This window comes from Cricetulus griseus, chromosome 7 (genome assembly GCF_003668045.3).
Source record: "Cricetulus griseus strain 17A/GY chromosome 7, alternate assembly CriGri-PICRH-1.0, whole genome shotgun sequence".
Lineage (NCBI taxonomy): Eukaryota > Metazoa > Chordata > Mammalia > Rodentia > Cricetidae > Cricetulus > Cricetulus griseus.
In genome coordinates this window covers 18,415,934-18,435,912 of record NC_048600.1, presented here as the reverse complement: position 1 = coordinate 18,435,912, position 19,979 = coordinate 18,415,934, and the positions used below count along the sequence as shown (strand labels likewise).

The window sequence follows — 19,979 nt, the reverse complement described above, 5'->3', positions numbered from 1 at the left end:
TATCACTCTGGGATTTGAGTCTAATTTTCCACCTTTTATCATACCCAGAGTAGTCTTTTGGGCTTCTAAGTTCTGCACAGAAGAATCATGCTAAGGTATTGATAAACTGTGTTTTCCATTTTAAAAGAATGCTTGTGGATTTTAACAGTATGCTTCACCAAATGACACAAAGCGGGGAATGGTAGGTATTGAAATGGCTCTTTCCTAAAGAGTCCTCATTTATGACTTAGAAGTCACCAACTATTGATTTCTGACTCTTCAAGTGTCATACTCTCTTATTGTCTTCCAATGCCATTGCTGTGATGTGGCATTTGATCACCATCCTTCCCACTGTGTCAGTGAGCTTCTGTTGTCCAGGTTCTTTGGGGCTCTCCAAGAGCCCCACTGAGAGGCAGAAAAAAACTGCTGACATTCCAGATCAACCATTGAAATGAGTGCTTCTGGCAGGAGTAACCCTAAGGCTTTGCTTGCATTCAGGGTTGTCAGATACTGTGTTTAAAACAAGGGAATATGAGACTGTAAGTGCATGTTTGCTTGCAGAAGCAGTTGGGAGTGCATTTTCCTTTTCCACTTACACCATTTCTTTTTTTGCTTTGAATGAATGAGTCCTGGCTGAGCTGTAGGGAGATGTCTGGGATGTCTAGTACCCTGAACTGCTTGAGTCTAGCACTACCAAGTTATTCCCTCTCCACTGCTAGTAGGCCAAATCAGATAAAAGTCAAGTTGACTGATTCCAGATTCTAAAAGAGAAGAATCTTGCCCAACAAACACAGACAGGTTGTCAAGGAAGATTGTGTGGCACTTAAAGACATATGAGATATATAATGTTCTTTGGGTTAAATTTATACAAAAATCTTTTCATGCTCACCTAGTTAATGCAGTTAGTGAGTGTAGTCTGAGTTTCTGTCCTGCCAGGTCCCATCACCCTTCAGCCCCAATGAAGCACACATCAATTATTAAACTGTTGGCTGATGGCTTAGGCTTCTTATTTGCTAGCTTGGACATCCCCCATCAAGTGAGACCAATTACCTATTTTTATAAGTAGAAAAATATTTTCCTCCATATCTTCTGCATTTCTTCTGTATTTTTATCACTTAACTGCAAGTGTGTGTCCTTGTGGGAGTTTGGAAGGCCAGAACCTTTGAGCTGACACACTTATTCTAATGTTTGAATAAAATCGAGCCAAGTTGAAGGGTATGATACACAACAAAGAAGTCATTTATTTGTTCACCCCTCCCAAGTTTTTAACAAAGTAACTCAGATCTTGATTTTTCTCTAACTTGTAAAAAATATGTCTTCCTGAGTTCTTGGTTCTCATGCCAGCTTGGTTGCATGCCTAGTTCACATGTGCATCTTGCACTTAATGTTGGCTTTAGGGCTGGTTCAGTTGGATGGTTTTTGTAGTAGTATGTCAAGTCTCTTACTCTTGAAGGTTTAATTGGAATAGATGAATCAGAAGGTGATAACCAGTTCTCCTGGGGCACGATTTATGTAGGGGCTCACATTGTTGGTTGTGGCCACCTGCAGCTCTTTCAGTAATTCAGTTATGTATCTTAGAAACACATGGTAGCTTTGAATGGACAGGTCAATCAATCTCGTGGACTCAGCAAGGAATTTTTCAAAGTATTCAGAGAGTTGGACTGAAAAATCCTGCAGTTTGAAACTAAACTGCTCTTGGTAATCAGAAATGGTTTCCTTCATTGCTGTGGCCCAGTTTTTAAATGCTTCCTTTGCCATGATAGAAAGCTTTGCAATCTTCTCCTTCCCCTTTCCATTTATATCAATAAGTATGCTAAGATATTCTTGCATATCCCTGGACATAAATTGCTCAACTTGAGTTGTGATTTTGGAATCAAAATCAGTAGCCCTGGCACTGTATTTAGAGTGGAAATCTCTAAGGATAACTAAGAGGGACTTGATCAGGTCAACCATCTTTTCTTCTACTGCATAATATTTAACTGTCCAGCCAACCATGCTTGGATCAAAATATTCTTCACGAAGAGCCTTTATGTACTGATAGGCCTGTTGTAGCTTGTAGGATCCCTCCTGAAGGATGCTTTGAGCAGAGTCATGGAATTCACGGAAGATAGCATATAGGTCTTCTCTAAGGAATTTAAAAGCATCTGGGACATTTATTTTGAAGACCGCATTGATATAATCAGTGAAACAAGCATTGTCACTTAGGCATTGAATTTGTTCTACTATGATATCTAAAATTCTATCCAAAAAGCCCTGAAGTTCACTTAGTATTGTTGTAAATTTGGTATTCTGAAGGGCTTTAAAGTACGTTTGGATTAAATCTGATAAACTATTTATGATATTCCTATATTCCAGAATTGCATCTTTTAGTGTCCTGGTTTTTGAAATAAAAGGAAATTTCAATTCCATGTCACTGATTAAGCTTGATTTCTCTACTAGGTCTTGAACATAGGAAAGCAGTTTTTCTAAGCTGTTATGGATACTTGAATATAGCCGAGACAGCAACTTTGCTGTCTCCCCCATGACTAGCGTGCAAAGTTCATCAGTAGTATATGTTCCGGCATTACCTGGGAGGTGGAATGTATTATACTTGAGGAAACGAATGAATGAATCGGTGAGAAACATGACTTCCTTGTGGTACATCTGAGTAACATGTACTAGACTGTCTAATGCCTTCTCCTGGAGTCTCTCAGGGATGCTTTGGCCCTCCTGAGCCAACATTTCCTCATACAGATTCTGGGTCTTGTTTTTCCACTCCTGGTAGGCATCATGGGCTGCCCTCTGGAAATCCATGTTCATTGCATCAATTGTCCTTATAGCACTCTCAACGTTGTTCTGCAGACTTCTTCTTAGCTCCAAGGAAGTATTTCCCAGGTAGTTCTTATTGACATAATCATAAAGAGCCTCTGTAGCCTTGGGAACATTGCTTTTTAGGGAGCCTAGCAATCTGGAAGCTGCCTCTTCTTCCCAATTAATTTTGATGTGCATTCCATCATCATTCTTCTTGCACCTCCACTCAGTCTTGAATATGCTGAGTTTTCTATCTAGAGGAGACTAAAACCAGAAGAATAAAACATAATCTCAATGACTCTGGTTATATAATATGCTACACTAAAAATTCATTAGCACTTAAAAGTAAAGACCAGAGGAGGGTCTTTCATATTCTGAAGGGGGATTTAGCCCTCCTTTGTTAGTTCATGTGTGTGTTTTTTTTAATGACTAAAATAGGCTCACTGATGTTAATTTCAATCACATGCTTCAGGGAGGATTAAAAGATATGTGTGATACATACTTAGAGAGGCATTTAACACTAAGAACTTCATGGAATAGAGAATGGGGAGAAAGAGGAGGAGGTAGCATTGGAAGAAAAAGGAGGAAAGAGGTAATAAAAACACATTCTATAATAGAGAAGAGTTCAACTCAACAATCCAACTTTAGCCTTTGCTTGCCAAGCTAATGACTGACTTTAGGCTTCTGTCCTTTCAGCAATGTCATCTTTTGATTTGATTCTAGCAGAGCTTATAAATGACATGATATGAATTTGATGTGCCTCAATCAAACACTTTCACTATGGGAAAGAATTAAGAAGCTTCAAAAAGGAAAAATCCAGGAAGTACGATTTTTAAAAAGATGTGTATGTGGCAGAGTTTGTGGGTGTCTTAGGAGATGAGGTGTGACTCCTGTCTTTGTCCAGAAAGCCATAAAATCATAGTGCTACTTGGGTATCATGAGTGTGTCTAATAACTAAGCTAGGCAAAGATTTATTGTAACGTTTTCAGGACAGTAGTACCTCAGTGAAGACATTCAGCTGGCTCACCACTTGTTTTTCATCTAGTTTGCTCTCAGAGAACTTTCTAGAATGAAATGACTTATCTCTAGTTCTCTACTTGCTTTTGAGCATGTGATACTGCTCAGCTTGGACCCACCTGAGGGTAGAAGTACACATTCAGCTTCACACTATGGTAGTCTGTGCTTGACTCCAGACCCACAATGCCTATGGCTGGGGAGGCTACTGAGGCAGACAGACTTGTCTCATCTTCTTTGTAGAGCAGACGGAGCTCTGTCAATGCTGGGCTGGTGATGTCAAGGCGAGCCTCTCCCTGCCAGACCCTGAAATGAGAAAAAGAAGCTGAGTCATAATGAAAGGAGGTCAAAGATGGCAGGAATCATAGGGAGTTTTGAAAAGACATCAAGCGACAAGGAAACATTCATACCAAAGTCCTTTAAACACACCATCTTCATTGTACTCCACATTGAAGTCACGGTGTTGCAGTGTTCCTTTGTTCTTACAGATGAACATATGATCTTCAATTTTGTGTGTTCCCACAACTGTATAGGAGAGATTTTATATGTCATTGACACATCAATGTGTGTGTGTGTGTGTGTGTGTGTGTGTGTGTGTGTGTGTGTGTGTGTCTGTGTGTAGTGAAAACTTGGACAGATATCTTAACCAAACACCTAACTTAAAAGTTTAAAACATACCCTGTGCAGTCCATAGATTTTTTTTTAAAAAATATTATTATTCTTTTGTGGTACTACTGGGGTTTGAACCCAGGGCCTCATACATGCTAAGCATTTTCTTTACCACGAAACTACACTCCAAATCCCTATGATTTTTTAAATTTTAACTAAACAGGAGGTATTATTAGTCTTTATTATAAAAAATCTGTTTTCTTTAAATTTGTCAGTGTCAGTAGGTTTTCTAGTTTTGTTTTAAAAATATATGGTGGTACATGCATATTCTCCTTTCATTCTATATTTTGTTACAGATAAGAATTGTGCCTTTAATGTTAATTAAATACATAATTATGTACTCAGAATTCAATTGAAAGCACATAGTATCCAGGAGAGGTAGAAGAACATTTCCTTACCTTTTAGCTCATACTCCAGAAACTGCCAGATTGAACTGCTTGTGGAATCCAGGAAGGTTTCAACATGATCTGCTTTGTTTTTCAAACCAGCACTCCAGGTGGCATTATACACAGGGGAGGCCACCCCAACTTGTGCAGTCAGTGCTCCAAAGAAAGGAATCAAAATTCCCGAAGGTACAGAGAACTTAAAGGGTGGGACCTTGATGGTCTGCTCGGGCAGCGTGATGCTAGGCAGATCAACCTCTGCGATCCTGTTGGCTATCTCATTCAGATCAAAGCCAGTCTTTGGAAGTGTGAACTGGGACACAGTTAACTGAACTTCAGGTATAGTTACTTGAAAAGTAGGAACAGAGGATCCCTCTGGTTTGGAGTATTGTGTTAACACATCAACCCCAGGGAAATTTACCTTGGGGAGCATTGTTAGGTTGAGGGCAAATGGGGAGGTACTTAATTTCTTATAGATTTTTATTCCATTGAAGTTATTTAGTTTCAGCCCTGGTATAATGAATTGATCAGCCAGTTCTTGGACTGGGAGTGAGAAAAGATAGCCGTTGGGGTTTTTGGTATATACAATGGAAGTTGAAGCCTGAAGATACTGTCTCTTTCCATTCATCTGTAGGAGTTCCTGCAAGCTCTTGTCATATACTGGTAGAAAGATAGTTTCAAGATCCCACAGCTGTCCATCTGTGGATCCTGCAATGTCAAGGCGTACCTCTTCTTGGTCATTGGAGAACTGCACATTGTGCCGAAGGACCTGTGAATGAATCTGGACTTCACTTTTCCAGTTGACCTTCTGGTTCTTAGTATTGGCTTTGAGGGTCACTTCCTGGTCAAAGTGATGGAGATCAAGGAGGGAACTGGGTTGACTCATATGAACCTGCAGAAGGGTTGACATTGTCCATGGCGAGAGCTCCAAGGTGGCTCTGTATGTTTGCTTTCCTTTTGTGACAAAGAAGCTGTCAACCTGGAAATAGTTGTTATTATTGTGTTCCCATGTGGCATAGATGCGTTGGAGAGTGGCTTCTCCAGCAAAATTTTCTTCTACTTCTAGATTCCAGACCCCATCAACTTTGGAAGCTCCTTGTAGACTTACTGAAGACCTAGTACCCTTGGAATTCAGGTATGTGTTGGCCACACTGGTAACACTTCCTGAATATTCCTGTGAAAGGACTGATCCCTTGATATTTCCTTTGGTGGATGACTCGATGGAAAAGTAGGAAGTTAGACTTTCTAAGCTAAACTTGTAGTTGACACCTCCTTTAGCAGTAGAGTGCAGCTTTGAGGAATTGAAGTCATAGTTTAGTTCAATGGATGATGAGACAGTGGGCTTTGACTTCGTATTTCCATTAAGTTCCTGCTTGAAGTTCATTGTTAAAATGGGAACGTGGAGGTTTGCAGTTGTTTTCACCAATGCTTCCATGTTTTTCTTGGTTAAGCTAATGGTGCTATCATGATTGCCCTTCACAAATTTGTTAGTGAGAGAGATGGCTGTGGCTAGCTTTGATACTCTTTTCTGAGTCAGACGTGAAGTACCCTCTAATTTGTACTGCAGGGCATCCGTGACAAATGAAGAGGAAGAAAGGAAATGAGCAATGATATCTGACCGGTTATAAAGTCCAGCATTGGTATTCAATGTGATGACACTTGATTTAAAAGAAAAGTCATAGGTAAAATTGCCAAGAGCTGGAATATGAATATTGTCAATTGTTTTCAATTCCTTGAAAGCTGGGAGGGAAAACTTGAGTAGATTCCTAGGGGCATGAAAAACTGGCAGCTCCAGGGATGGCAGCACTAACCTGTATGAAGGCACGATGACATTAGGACCCGGAATGGTGACACTTGGAGTACTTATTGCTTTGGGGATCACATGGCTGGAGGCCAGTGTCTCTACAGTGAATGGAGACACTTCAATATTGACAAATGGGATAGTGTACCCACGACTTTGAAAGGTCCTGGGAGGCTGAATAAGAGAATTTTCAAACTTATTTTTTGCTTCATTATAGGATGCAGTAAGAAAGTCTAATGCACTGTCTCTGACTTTCTCAAACTTCCTGTCCCAGGAATTGACTTTGTTGAGAATAAACTCATAAAACCCACTCAGAGGAATTGCAATGGAATGCTTGTCTCTGTTCTTTTTATATTGAGCTTTTACACTTAAATCAAACGATTGCTTTGTTGTCTTCAAAAATTCTTTCAAGCCTGTTTCTTCCCATATGGAGAAATCCTTCAGCAAGGGAGTTGTGAGCCCTATGTAAGGTAGATTCATTTCAGGAATTGTTAAAGGTATGTTTAAGAAATCCAGGTTGGCATCTCCATTCATTCCTATGTGGGTTTCCATGTTGTGTTCATTGTTTATAGCAGAAAAATTTTGATTGTATTTGTACTGATTGAACCTAGCACTTGCTTGCCAGCTTGCTTGCTGGGCATGAGGACTCAAAAATAGTGCATAGTTATTTAGGAAGTCTATTTTCCCAGTCAACTTTAGTGGAAAACTAACTTTCAAATTCCCATCATTATTTGTGGATGCAGTAATCATAAATGGTTGTGCTGAAAAGTAAAGAGAGTTTTTCAAAGTCCCAATAACTCTTCCATTCAACTCAGCATTGTGCTCGCCAGTCATTTCTGCCTTTGCCTCTCTGAGAAGTACTGTTGCCTTGCCAGTTAGAATGCTGGAACCCACATGCTGGGATTCAACTTTTGACTCAACTTCCAACTTAGAATAGTTGAGGAAGCCAGATTCATAAGCCAGTTTTTGGATGACTCTCAGGTGTTTGCCATTGATGTTATTAGACATGCCAAAAGAAGCAATGGGTCCTTCCACAGTGAAGCTGATTCTGGATGAATGTGTGCCCTCATCTGAGAAGTTGGGACAGGCCCAATTCCATGACCCTGTCCCTGAAGAAGTCCATGCCACATGTCCAGCTTCTAATAGTGTCTTGATTTCATTGTTAAAGGAAGCCTTACTGGAGAAGTCCAGCCTGGGGATACTCAACTTGTGAAAGTACTTTGTGTGACTGTCAAGGGTGAGCTGATTGTTTAACCTGACAATCATACCATTATTAAACTCCACCATATTTTTCTCTGTGTGTAAACTTGCGACTGTGTCCAATTTTCCCTCAATGGATTTTCCAGAAAATAATATCTCACCCTCATGCTCCATTCTCACATGCTTGCTGGAGAAGTTCATGGATTCCTTCAGGACCAGAGGGTTAGGGGTTAGCTCCAAGAATTGAGCTTGTGCTTGAAAATCAAAATTGAGAGCTTCAAATTTGGACTCTCCTGTAGCAGTGATGGAAGCCATAATCTCTGCTTTGTTCTCTGAAGTAGTTACATTCTGTATGTTGGCATTTGCATCTAGTATAAAGAGGGGAGACTGGATTTTCAGGATGCCATGAAGTTTGCCAAAAGCAGGCATTTCAATTGTGTGTGAGAGGTGAGGAAGCTGGAATTCTGGTATGTGAAGATCAGGAACCCGAAACTCTTTGAAATTGACATTTGGGATTGTGAATTCTGGAATTGTCATTTCTGGTACATGGAAGTCTGGTAGAGTGAGTCTTGCAAGAGAGATGTTCACTATCTCCAGATCTCTCAGGTACACTTCTGGAAGAGGCCACTGTATCTCACTGTTTAGCATTTGGTCAATAGTTCTGATAATCTTTGCTTTTATTTCCAGCAAATCTATTGTAAAGGAACGGACATGGAAGGTGTTGAGGAGAGTGAATTCTGGTGTGGAAAATCTTGATGGGATTTTTACATTCTTCAACATTTTGAGGTTAATCCGAATTGATGGGATCCTCAAATCTGTCAGGGGGACTATGAAGTCAGGAGTCTGAAAGTTAGCTTCCTGGAGAGCACGGAGACTGATCTCAAAGGCAGGCATGGTACCCAGAAATGTTTGGATTTCAGGAACAGTGAACCCTTGTTCCACCAGCAATTTCACAGTCTCAGCCCAGTTTTGGATAGAATATTGCTCTGCAAAATCTGTAATGTTCTTAGCAGTTAGACTCCACCAGTCAGAAATGTAGGTAACCAGTGTATTGTAAACTTGGCTTACCAGAGACAAGAAGTGCTCAAATTCCCACTGAATGTCCATTTGATAAAGACGGTCTCGCACATCTTCTAGAGTATCTTGGAAATGGGCTTTTATGTGAACCAAAGCACCCTGCAGCCAATCAATGAACACAGTTACTTTGGTGTCCTTGAGTCTTTCCAGATAGTTGGAGACTGTGGCTTTGAAGCCTTCTACCAGCAGCTTTAATGCTTCAGTTTTCTGTGGAAGTTCAAGAGCTTGGATTTCAGCATTAATTCTCTGGGTCACCTCACGTATTTTGCTGTTGGTTTCGTCTATGAACTGGTGATAATCAAATGCTTTTAACTTCTTCACCAACATGTCAAGAAATCTATTTAGTTCTTCAATGTAATTTTTGAAAGACAATGCTTTAAGCCACTTGACAGTATCATCAATAAACCCAACAAATTTCTCATAGTAATGCTTTATCTCAATTTGTTGTAGCACATTGCTTAGTTTCTGCAGAGTCTCACCCAGGCTGTATCTGTGGGCCAGCTCTACTGATTTATCCATTAAAACCTGGATTTGTCGGTCTACTTCATATTTCTCAATTAACTCATGGACTATAGCTCTAAAAGTATTGATTTTCTCAGTTACTTTAAAATCTTCAATAAGATTCATAACAAAGTATTTGACACGCTCAATAATGTCATTTACTCTTTGGAACAGAATTGCAGTTCTCAATTGATCTAAATGCATTGTGAAATCAATGGTTTCAATCTGTTGTTTTAACTCTGTGGCCAGCTGTTGAATGTCTATAGTCTGAATTTGTGTCCTGAGCTGCTGCAATTTTTCTTGTATCTGGATTCTGACTTGATATTTAGTATCCACATTTTGGATCCAAGATGCTGTACTGCTGCCAATTTTGTTCAGATCAACATTTTCAACAAATACATATAGATTATGGATTGATTTTTCTAGATTTACACGGATATGATACTGTTCATCAAGAATTTTTAACTTTTCAATGATTCGATCAATAATCTGAGCGATAGTTTTTTTAAAATACTGTGGATCATAATTGTCTTTAATATACTGATCAAATTGTATCACGTATGTCTCAAGTTGAGAAAGTTTTTCATTGAAGTTGATTTTGGCACTATCTAATGCAATTAGTACATCATTGTCTGTAATTCTATAATTTTCCATGAAAGCAGTCAATTTTTCCTTGGCATTGGTTACTTGTCTCTCCCAGTCAGATGCATTCAGATAATCACGAATTTGCTGTGGAAGTCTGCTCAAGGCTGCTTTGTACTTCCTTACAAACTGATCAATATTGATGCGTTGCAATTCTCCCTGCATGGCTTCTAGTAGAGTTATAATTCCTCTTCGATTTCTCTCCAAGTACTCTGGCAGGCTTTTAAAGAATGGGAGGCTGATGGTGTGAACATCCTGGTTCTTATCATACTTCACAAAAGCAACAATTGTGAATTCTTGGGGTTTGTCCTCAGCATCATTTATCTCTAAGTCACTAAGGACATTGACAGGCTCGCTGTGGAAAAAGGGCACTTTAAATGGCGAGTACAACCCAGAGAGCTCAGCCCGTCCACTTAGATCAACACCAATTTTGTCTTTAGTGTTGTAGGCTTCAAAGTCCTGGCTGTATACCTTGTCATTCAGTCTGGTCTTGAATTTCCAAGTGCTTGTCTGCTCAGCTGGTGTGAGCAAGGCACCGAATGAATGATCGAGGGCTGTACTGATGCTGTTCTTATACACAAGATCATGGTTTGTGGATCCTTTGAAATCGTGAGAGAAAGCGAGGGCCAGAGGTTCTGCTTTCAACAGAAACTTATTGTACAGTTGCCCAGTGTGTTCTCCCCAGAGAGACAGTTTCCCATCGCCGCTCGTGTGTGTGTCGATGCCCAAGGTAAACGGTGCCAAAACAAAGTGGAAAACATTGTTAAAGTGCAGTGGATCTGAGTTATAGTAGGTAGTGACATCAACAGAGGAAGCCAGCCCTTCAATGTCTGCATTGAGCCGATGGCTGAATTCTATGCCCTGAACCTTAGCTACAGTGTCTGCTCTGTAACTTGCTACTACTAGGTCAGTATAGGAGATGGCATAGATGTGTTTTAGCTCATTGTTTTGGTAGACTCCTTTAAAGTTGCCACCCACATTCACCTTCAGTGGTTCTAGCTGTAGCTTCCCACTGTTGGTCAAGTCTAGAACATTATATCTCAAGTCATTGCTCAAAGTAGTTAGAAAAGAATAGGGCTGTAGCTGTACATTAAAATTCTGCTTATAAAACTTGTCAGCACTGTAAATATTGTCCATTTTTGAGGAGAGGTCCAGTGAGAGGCCTGTGATGCTTAGACTGTGTGTGTGGTCGAGTTTCATTTCAGCATAGGAGCCCATCAAGTCATTGGATAGCTTTAGCCCTTCTCGGCTGAGTTTGAAGTTGAAGATGTTTTTGCTGTCTGCACCCAGAATCATGGCCTGGTAAATGCTTCCCAATGATACCTCTGTGAGGGCAGCTTTTCCATCCACACTGAATTTTGCATGGTGTTCCTTGAAGCGGCCATTTGTTGATAATTTCATGGATGCCCCAGAGAGGCCAAGCTCTGCATTCAGCTCATTCTCCAGCAGCAGTGGGCTGTACTTCAAGTTGGTGGTTGCACTGGTAGATAGTCCATCCCTTGTGATCTTTAGTGTTGCCTTGTGAGCGCCACTATTCATTTTGTCAGTGCCCAAGATGTCAGCATTTAATTCCATACCCTGGGAAGTGAGTGATCCAGAAAGAAGGGTGACTAGCCTCAGGGATTTGTAATTGGCCTGATGTTCAGAACGTAGTGATGCACTTTGCTTAGAGAATGTCATGTCCAGCTTGTTAGAAGCAGCAAAGTTCTCATAGTGCCCACTGCTATCAGATTTCATAGTTAGCTCATAGTTTTCATATTTCAGGGAAGCTGTGTTCTTGAATATGCCATCTTGCAGATCAGAGGTAGAGGTGAGAGAGAGGGTTCCATCCTGGTAGATTCCCACTATCTGGTTGGTGCCCTGGAGGTAGGTGGAATTAAAACTCATGTTGGATTCCCCACTCAGCTGGCCGGTGGTAGGATTTCTCTCACAAGACAGGCCATATTTGCCTTGAGCATAAATTGAGGATGCTCTGAACTGTCCATCAACCTTGATGTGCTTGACATATAGCTGTTGCTTCTTTTCTGAGTCCAGGTGAACAGTAGCAGACATTTGTGGTCCCCAGGCACTAGATGCTTCAAATGTTAGTAAACCTTTTGAGACTGGGGTGTTTCCAAATTTTTCTACATGGCTGACTTTGAATTTTGAATCTAGAAATTTGTGGTGTAGAGACCAATCACAGGACAATGTGAAGGTACTCCTGCTGTCATACGTTGTTTCTCCAGATCCTAACAGAAAAAAGTAAAGATATTGGTTAAATTAAGCAACAAATTTCCATAACAACCTTTATGTTGAAAGTAAACAGCAACCTTTAATAGCTGTTCAACCTTATATGAAATTTGAAGTCAATAGGCATTCTTCCAGGAAGCCTTCCTTGATTGCTGCAGACCTTGTTGCATTCCATTATCAAATGCTTCTACTGCATCTTATACTACACAGTATATAGTGTATCATAGCATTTCTTAAACTGAATTATAATTGCTCAGATATATGACTTCTTTATTGTTACTGCCTAGCATAATACTGAGTACTTAACATATGCTTAATAAATATTTTCTTTAGTTGAATAAATGAAAAGACTTCCAAATACCAAGAAAGCCTGAATTCTTTCCTCCTAGGTCTCTCCCACCAGAATGTGTGATATACTGGCACCATGGACCCTTTACCTGAGCAGGCCTCACCTTGCATGCTGTAGGAAAACAGGTCAACCGCGGAGTCAGCCTTCATGCGGTACTGAGCCCAAAGACTGAAGTGGTCTCTGCTGGTGTTGCTACCAGTATAGGAGGCTGACCAATTGTACAAGTTGCTGTAGACATTTGTGGAAAGGTCTAGAACACCCAAAAGAGGGACTTGCAGTTGATATGTCTTGGGGATTGTAAAAGTAGGGACCTGGAACACTTGAGATGGCAGATGGAATCCCATAAACTTGAAGTTGAGGTCTGGGGTCCTCACCCTCTCTGGTATCTTTAGATCTTTTGAAGACTTGCCACCCAAAGGCAAAGGAATGTCAAGTTTTATACTGTTCTTGTTCAATGTATATTTGATCCGGCCATCGCTGAAGTAAACAAAGACAGTGTCCCCACAGTCAGACATTAAGAACTCAACGCATTCTATCTTGACTCCCCTCTTCCCCCAGCCTACTATGCTCTTTTCACCATGATACTTCTTATGCCTGGGTCCCTTTCCTTTTTATTCTACCTTCCAAACACTTCCAAAATCCTGCAGAGAGCCACCTCTGTATCACTATGATCCCTTATACCAGTTCAAAGAGCCCATCCTAATTCTGCTTATATGTCATACACTGGTTCATTTGTTGGTGTATGCAAAGCGTCTCCCTGGCAGAAAGGACAAAACCTTATCCAGTTTCTGTCTTCTCACTGTTTTTGCTCTACTATTTTGCATATAGTGGATTCTTGATGAGTATTTGCTAAACCTAATAGCAACAACTTGATATGTAAAAGAACATAGGTGTAAAGTCAATAAAGGTGGATGGAAGTTTTAGCTTCCACTAATTGGGCATGTTATCTTAGAATCAGCCTTTCTGAGTCTCAGTGATGTTATCTGCATAGTACCCTTTCTGTTGAACCCCAGAAATGGCCTTGGGTATCAAATAGGCTTTATAATCTTTTCAGTAAATACATTCAGCAGACTATGATGATGATCTATAAAAGTAAAGTAGGTGGCATTTCTTATAAATGGGCAGGATGCTGCCTGTTCTGACCCTCACATTCAGCAGGTGGATGAATGATAACCACTAAGTCCCATTCTATTCTCACATACTGAAATTTCAGTAGTAAAGAACACATTTTATCTTCAGCAAGTTTGGTTTGTTTGGGGGCATGGGAAGACTTCAGCCTTGTCACAGTAATCAGGCATGTTCAATTGTGCGAGCTTCTCAGCCACAACCTACTAAGGGGCACATATAACACCGGACATTTAGATTCTGAACTATGAGGGTTATATGGATCATAAACTTAGGAAAAACATTGTCTTTTTAGCCCATGCTCCACCATTTAAGTGTCACAAACATTTGTTATCACAGAAATGGAGTGAGCAATGTGGTTCTGAAATTCCTGTTAAGATTAAGGTGTATTGTTTATTATCTCTCATTTAATGTTCCGACTCTCCATGGTTGTCTTTGAATGCCTGGCAAACTCAGGCTGTTATGAATGTAACATTAAGGAATAGGATTTTCAGAATCTTTAATTATTTTCTTAAGGTCTCCACGCTGGGTTGGTGCTCATATGAGGAAGCTGCTGGCATTTATTCTATAGCTGTTCATTGTCTCCAAGTATTTAAATAATTTCTCTGATATTTGTCAACAGAAAAGTCTGAATCAGGCTAGGTAAATGTTCCCATTTCTTTACATGGTATAAAGATAATGCCCCCTGTTTTCCCCTCCTACCTCTTTAGGAAAAGGTTGTCTGGGATGTGGAAGTCAGGCAATCCCATTTTCTGGAGGTTCAATTCCGAGAGGCCATTGAGGTGATCCTGCAGTATCTGGGAGTAAGGAAGACCCCTGGATGCCATCTGAAGCCATGTGTTTGTTGCCTACAACAGGAGAGTTTAAGAGCAAGAAATGGGTCTCATTGGGCCTCCAAATAAAATTAAAGTGGGCTGACAGTTCATGTTTGCAGGTTAATTATCAAGCAGAGTGATGCGCTGAAAATAAAAGGTAAGTTACTGGAAAGTATGAATTTACAGGAACTTATTTCTCTGTATTTTATTTTTAATCATTTATTTGTGTGTGTGTGTGTATGTGTGCGTAGAGTTGTGTGTCCATGTGTCCATGTGTGCACATGTTTACAATTGTGCATGCAGGTCAAAGGCCAACCACAGATGATGTTTCTTGTTCCTTCTCTAACACATTTGCCCAGCTTGTTGATTTTAGCCATGTTCTCTCCCTGGGACCTAGGGCTCATCAATTTTTCTTGATATATATATATATATATATATATATATATATATATATATATATATATCGATATTATATATGTGTATATATACATATATATTTATGTTAGGTCCCCTAGCCAGTATCCTGAAGCTTCTTTTTAACACAAAACTATTCAGCTTAGTGACATCCATTAGATATTCATTCTATGCAGCTCTGTGTGCTTGGGAAACTAGCCATTCATGCTTTGCTTATGCATATTTGCATAATTCTGCATCAAATTCAGTTGTTGATACAGTTAGCATCTACAGCCATGCATTTGTTCTGCTGCACAATCATACTTACAACAATTACTTTGGAGCCCATGTGTCGGAAAGTCATGTCTGTTTGAGGGACTCTGTGATCCAGGAGACTATTAGCATACTCATGCAAAGTTCTAGGGTAACTGGAAAGATCCACAGGGAAATTGGAGGCTACTTTTTTGGTATCCACGTTGGTTCCAGCGTTCCAATCAAATTCGATTTTCTCATTGTCTGAAAATGCACATGTAACAAGACTGTCAGTGGTGTTATCTCATCCCATAGCTATTATTCTTAGCAGCTACTCTTAAGCACACAGTGCCCTGGAAAGGGTTCACATGATGGAAGTGACACATACCGTAACGCCACACCACTCTCTTGGAAATTGTTGAGCCATAAGCTGTAGCAGATGAGTCTATTTGGAACAGCAGTTTGGTGGGAGACCAATGGGTGTGGATCTCACTCCTGGCTTCTGCTTGCAAATGTGGTACAGAAACAACACCTTTGATCTTGCCATCTCCTTTTTTGTCATAACTATTGAAAAAGAAATCAGTTGGCATCAATAACTTTTGTCTATTCCAAGGAGGTGCCCAGCATTCAATAATTAGAAGTTTCTTTTTGGTGATAAAAGCCAGACATGAATAAATAGGTGATCTGACTATACATAGACCAAACTCATTAACTTATAAAGTCAATATTGAGCACTGAGTATGGAGTTCACAGGGAAGTAGATAAACTTTGTAAAAAACAAACTATTTGCATTTTTTCTCTAGCCTTCAGCAAGCAATTAAACCACTGTGAGCTATCATGTCCTTGCCAGTAAATAGGGACAAGGAACTGAGACAATTTTTAATGCACCCAGCATGATACTTGATAACTAGATTAAAAGTGCTTTTTGAATAACAGAATATGCCCAACTGAATACGTACAAAGGGTGAACATGTTGAGAACTGTATTTGCAGGTGGAACATAGGTGGCTCTGGCTTGGCCAGATGTAAAGATTGAAGAAGAAAGCAAAGAGTCACAAAGGCCACCAGGCCAGTTCAGGTCACCTAAACCTTCCTTACCTCACATGGCCCACAAGAGAGACTTCAGTGATTTTTTTGTTTTGAATGTCTAGGATGAGCTTGTAAGCATTTTTGTCCTTAGAAGATTCATCATTAACTCTGAGGATTGTTCCAAAGTCAACATCAAACCCTGGAATTAGGACTTCACTAGATAAAGTCCTGCTTCGCCGATTGTATTTGAACACTGCAGTAGCTTCAGTCTGCTGTACTCCTGAAAGAGTATACGGGAGAGTCAAGAGATGTGTGCTGTAAGGCTATGTAAAGGGAAAAAGAGGCAGGGAGGAAAGCTGTAAACCCCTGACTCCCATGGGTTTAAATGAGGACACTGGTTAAGATTTTCCCATTGACCATGTTATCATCCATTCACTTAATTTTCACGTATTTACTGATGGTTTATAATGAGCGAGGTACTGTTCTTGGTACTGGGGTACATAGACCCTGTGGGTTCATCTTCTAGTGGTCAGTGGGGCCTGCAGATAGTTAGCAACTCAGTTGCCTGTGTCAGATGGCAGTAAATATCATAAAGACATGGGAAACTGGCTATGAGGAAAAAATAGGGACAAAAGAGGGGCTATTTCCTACATGTTGGTCACAAAAATATCTCCCTGTTGAAAGAATATGTGGGCAAGATCACAGTGAAGTGGGGACTGAGCCATCCTGAGTTCTGGGTGTGGGACATTCAGGCAAAGACCAGAGATGTGGGATGCTCAGATGTTCAAGGAATGCAAGTTCTAATTCTTCAAAATACAGCAAGGATAGGATGACTACTCACACCACCCCATTACTTGTCTTTGTTATCTTACTACTCTCCCAACCCTCTCTTTCCATAGCCACTTGTCACTTCCTGGACCAGTAGCTTTCTCTCCCCATTGCTGGTCTAGCAGCCTGAAAATTTACTCTGATTCAAACACCACCATCTCTTGACTTGAGTACTGAAATCACTTGCATACTAGATTCCCAGTTCTGTCTTCTTCCTATCTTTTCTCCACATGTTCCAACCTAGAGTAGTTACTCATGTTAGTCCCTTAGCCTGAAACTCTTTCCCCAGTGGCTTCTCTCCTCTCTATCCTGTCACGTTTCCATATTTCTCTTTTTAAAAGATTTTTTGGCTGTTATGGCACAGGCTTTTATTCCCAGAACTTGGGAGGCAGAGGTAGGTGGATCTCTGAGTTCAAGGCCAGCCTGGTCTCCAGAGTGAGTTCCAGGACAGCAAAAGATACATGGGAGAAAACACAACAAAACCATTTTTTTTTTTACCAGTGAAAGACAAACAAAATTTAATTTTACCAGTGAAAATTTCCCTTATCATCTTCACTTCCCTTTTTCTACCATCCTCCTTTCTCCCTACCATCTATACTGTTCCCTAGAGCCTTCTATACTCCGTTCCCCCACTTCCCAACCCTGGTCTAACATCCGGAATACATGCTTAGTTGTTTACTATAACTTCTCTGAAGGTAAAGGCTTCATTTCTAGCCTCAGTTATAAGAAAATGCCCTCTACCTACTGGGAACTCAGGAAATAGTCGTTAAATGTGTCACCGTAAAGATGTCCTCCTTATATTTTTGGTTGTGAGCCCAGCCTTTAACGGCTGAGCTATCCCATAAACACCTTCAGCAAAGTGGCATGATACAAGATTAACTCAAAAAATCTGTAGCTCTACTATATACAGGTGATACATTCATGGAGAAAGAAATCAGAGAAACATCACACTTTACAATCACCACAAACAACATAAAATACCTTGGGGTAACGCTAACCAAAAAAAAGTGAAAGACCTGTACTGTAAGAATTTTGAGTCTTTAAAGAAAGAAATTAAAGAAGATACTAGAAAATGGAAGGATCTCCCATGTTCTTGGATAGGTAGGATCAATATAGTAAAAATGGCAATCTTGCCAAAAGCAATCCACAGATTCAATGCAATCCCCATCAAAATCCCAACACATTTCTTCACAGATCTTGAAAGAACAATTCTCGACTTTATATGGAAAAACAAAAGACCCAGAATAGCCAAAACAAGACTGTACATAAAGGAACTTCTGGAGGCATCACCATCCCTGACTTCAAGCTCTATTACAGAGATATACTCCTGAAAACATCTTGGTATTGGCACAAAAAATAGACAGGTAGACCAAGGGAATAGAGTTGAAAATCCCAGTATTAACCCACACACCTAGGAACATTTGATTTTTGACAAAGAAGCTAAATTTATACAATGGAATAAAGAAAGCATCTTCAACAAATGGTGCTGGCATAACTGGATGCTGGAATGTAGAAGACTGCAGATAGATCCATGTCTATCACCATGCACAAAACTTAAGTCCAAGTGGATCAAAGACCTCAACATAAATCCAGCCAAACTTGAACCTATTAGATGATAAAGTGGGAAATACCCTTGAATTAATTGATACAGGAGACTTATTCCTGAACATTACACCTGTAGCACAGACACTGAGATCAGCAATTGATAAGTGGGACCTCCTGAAACTGAGAAGCTTCTGTAAGGCTAAGGACACAGTCAGTAAGACAAAACAGCAGCCCACAGACTGGGAAAATATATTCACCAACCCCATATCTGACAGAGGGCTGATCTCCAAAACATACAAAGAACTCAAGAAGCGAGTCTCCAAAAACACCAAACAATACAATTAAAAAGTGGGGTACAGAACTAAATAGACAATTCTCAATAGAGGAATCTAAAATGGCTGAAAGGCACATAAGAAAGTGTTCAACATCCATAGCCATCAGGGAAATGCAAATCAAAACAACTCTGAGATACCATCTTACTCCTGTCAGAATGGCTAAAATCAAAAACACCAATGGCAGTTTATGCTCGAGAGGATGTGGAGAAAGGGGAACACTTCTCCACTGCTGGTGGGAGTGCCAACTTGTACAGCCACTTTGGAAATCAGTACGGTGACTCCTCAGGAAAATGGGAATCAATCCACCACAAGATCCAGATATTCCACTCTTAGGCATATACCCAAAAGACGCACATTCATACAATAAGGACATCTGTTCAATGATGCTCATGGCAGCACTATTTGTAATAGCAGAACCTGGAAGCAACCTAGAGAAAATGTGGTACATTTACACAATGGAGTACTACTCAGCAAAAACAAAACAAACAAAAAAACAATAAAGCAAAAACAAAACAAAACAAAACAAAACAAACCAAAAAACAAAAAACAAAAAAACAAAACAAAACAATGAAATCTTGAAATTTGCCAGAAAATGGATGGAACTAGAAAAAACCATTCTGAGAGTGGTAACGCAATCACAAAAAGACAAACATGGTATGTACTCACTGAACGGTTCAGGCATTATGCTGGCCTGCCTCTGTTAACTGTGGGAATCCGCCCAGGCAGTACTTGGTCAGCCCAGAGTTCCATGGGAACTAAGTCTGCACACAGGTGCAAAGGACCCCTCTAAAAGACATACCCTTGCCCACTTATGCCCTCTCTACTCTTCTCTGTCTGCTTCTGCTTCTCTTCTCTCTGCCTCTCTATGGTGGCTGGCCATGGTGGTCAGCCATTAACCCTGTTTCTCTTTTTTCTTAGTCTCTTTACTCTGCTGGGCCTATAATAAACTTGTTAATATGTCTAGTATGTTTAATAGTCTCCTGTCTCATCTTCCACCTCTTCCTCTTCTTCTTTATTTCTAATT

The 19,979-nt window shown here is 40.2% G+C and overlaps 1 protein-coding gene across 1 annotated transcript in view; it reads right to left on the bottom strand.

Moving 5' to 3' along the window:
* Positions 1–1,452: 1,452 nt before the first annotated feature.
* Apob (apolipoprotein B) overlaps positions 1,453–19,979 on the bottom strand; it is a 41,430-nt gene continuing 22,903 nt past the window's right edge. Inside the window, exons 21-29 of the mRNA XM_027424602.2 lie at positions 16,317–16,527; positions 15,608–15,783; positions 15,296–15,483; positions 14,462–14,607; positions 12,738–13,111; positions 4,851–12,284; positions 4,194–4,308; positions 3,906–4,089; positions 1,453–3,033 (exon numbers count right to left, since the gene is read on the bottom strand). Of these exons, the coding sequence (XP_027280403.1) occupies positions 1,453–3,033; positions 3,906–4,089; positions 4,194–4,308; positions 4,851–12,284; positions 12,738–13,111; positions 14,462–14,607; positions 15,296–15,483; positions 15,608–15,783; positions 16,317–16,527 (10,409 nt within the window). The remainder of the gene's footprint in view (positions 3,034–3,905; positions 4,090–4,193; positions 4,309–4,850; positions 12,285–12,737; positions 13,112–14,461; positions 14,608–15,295; positions 15,484–15,607; positions 15,784–16,316; positions 16,528–19,979) is intronic.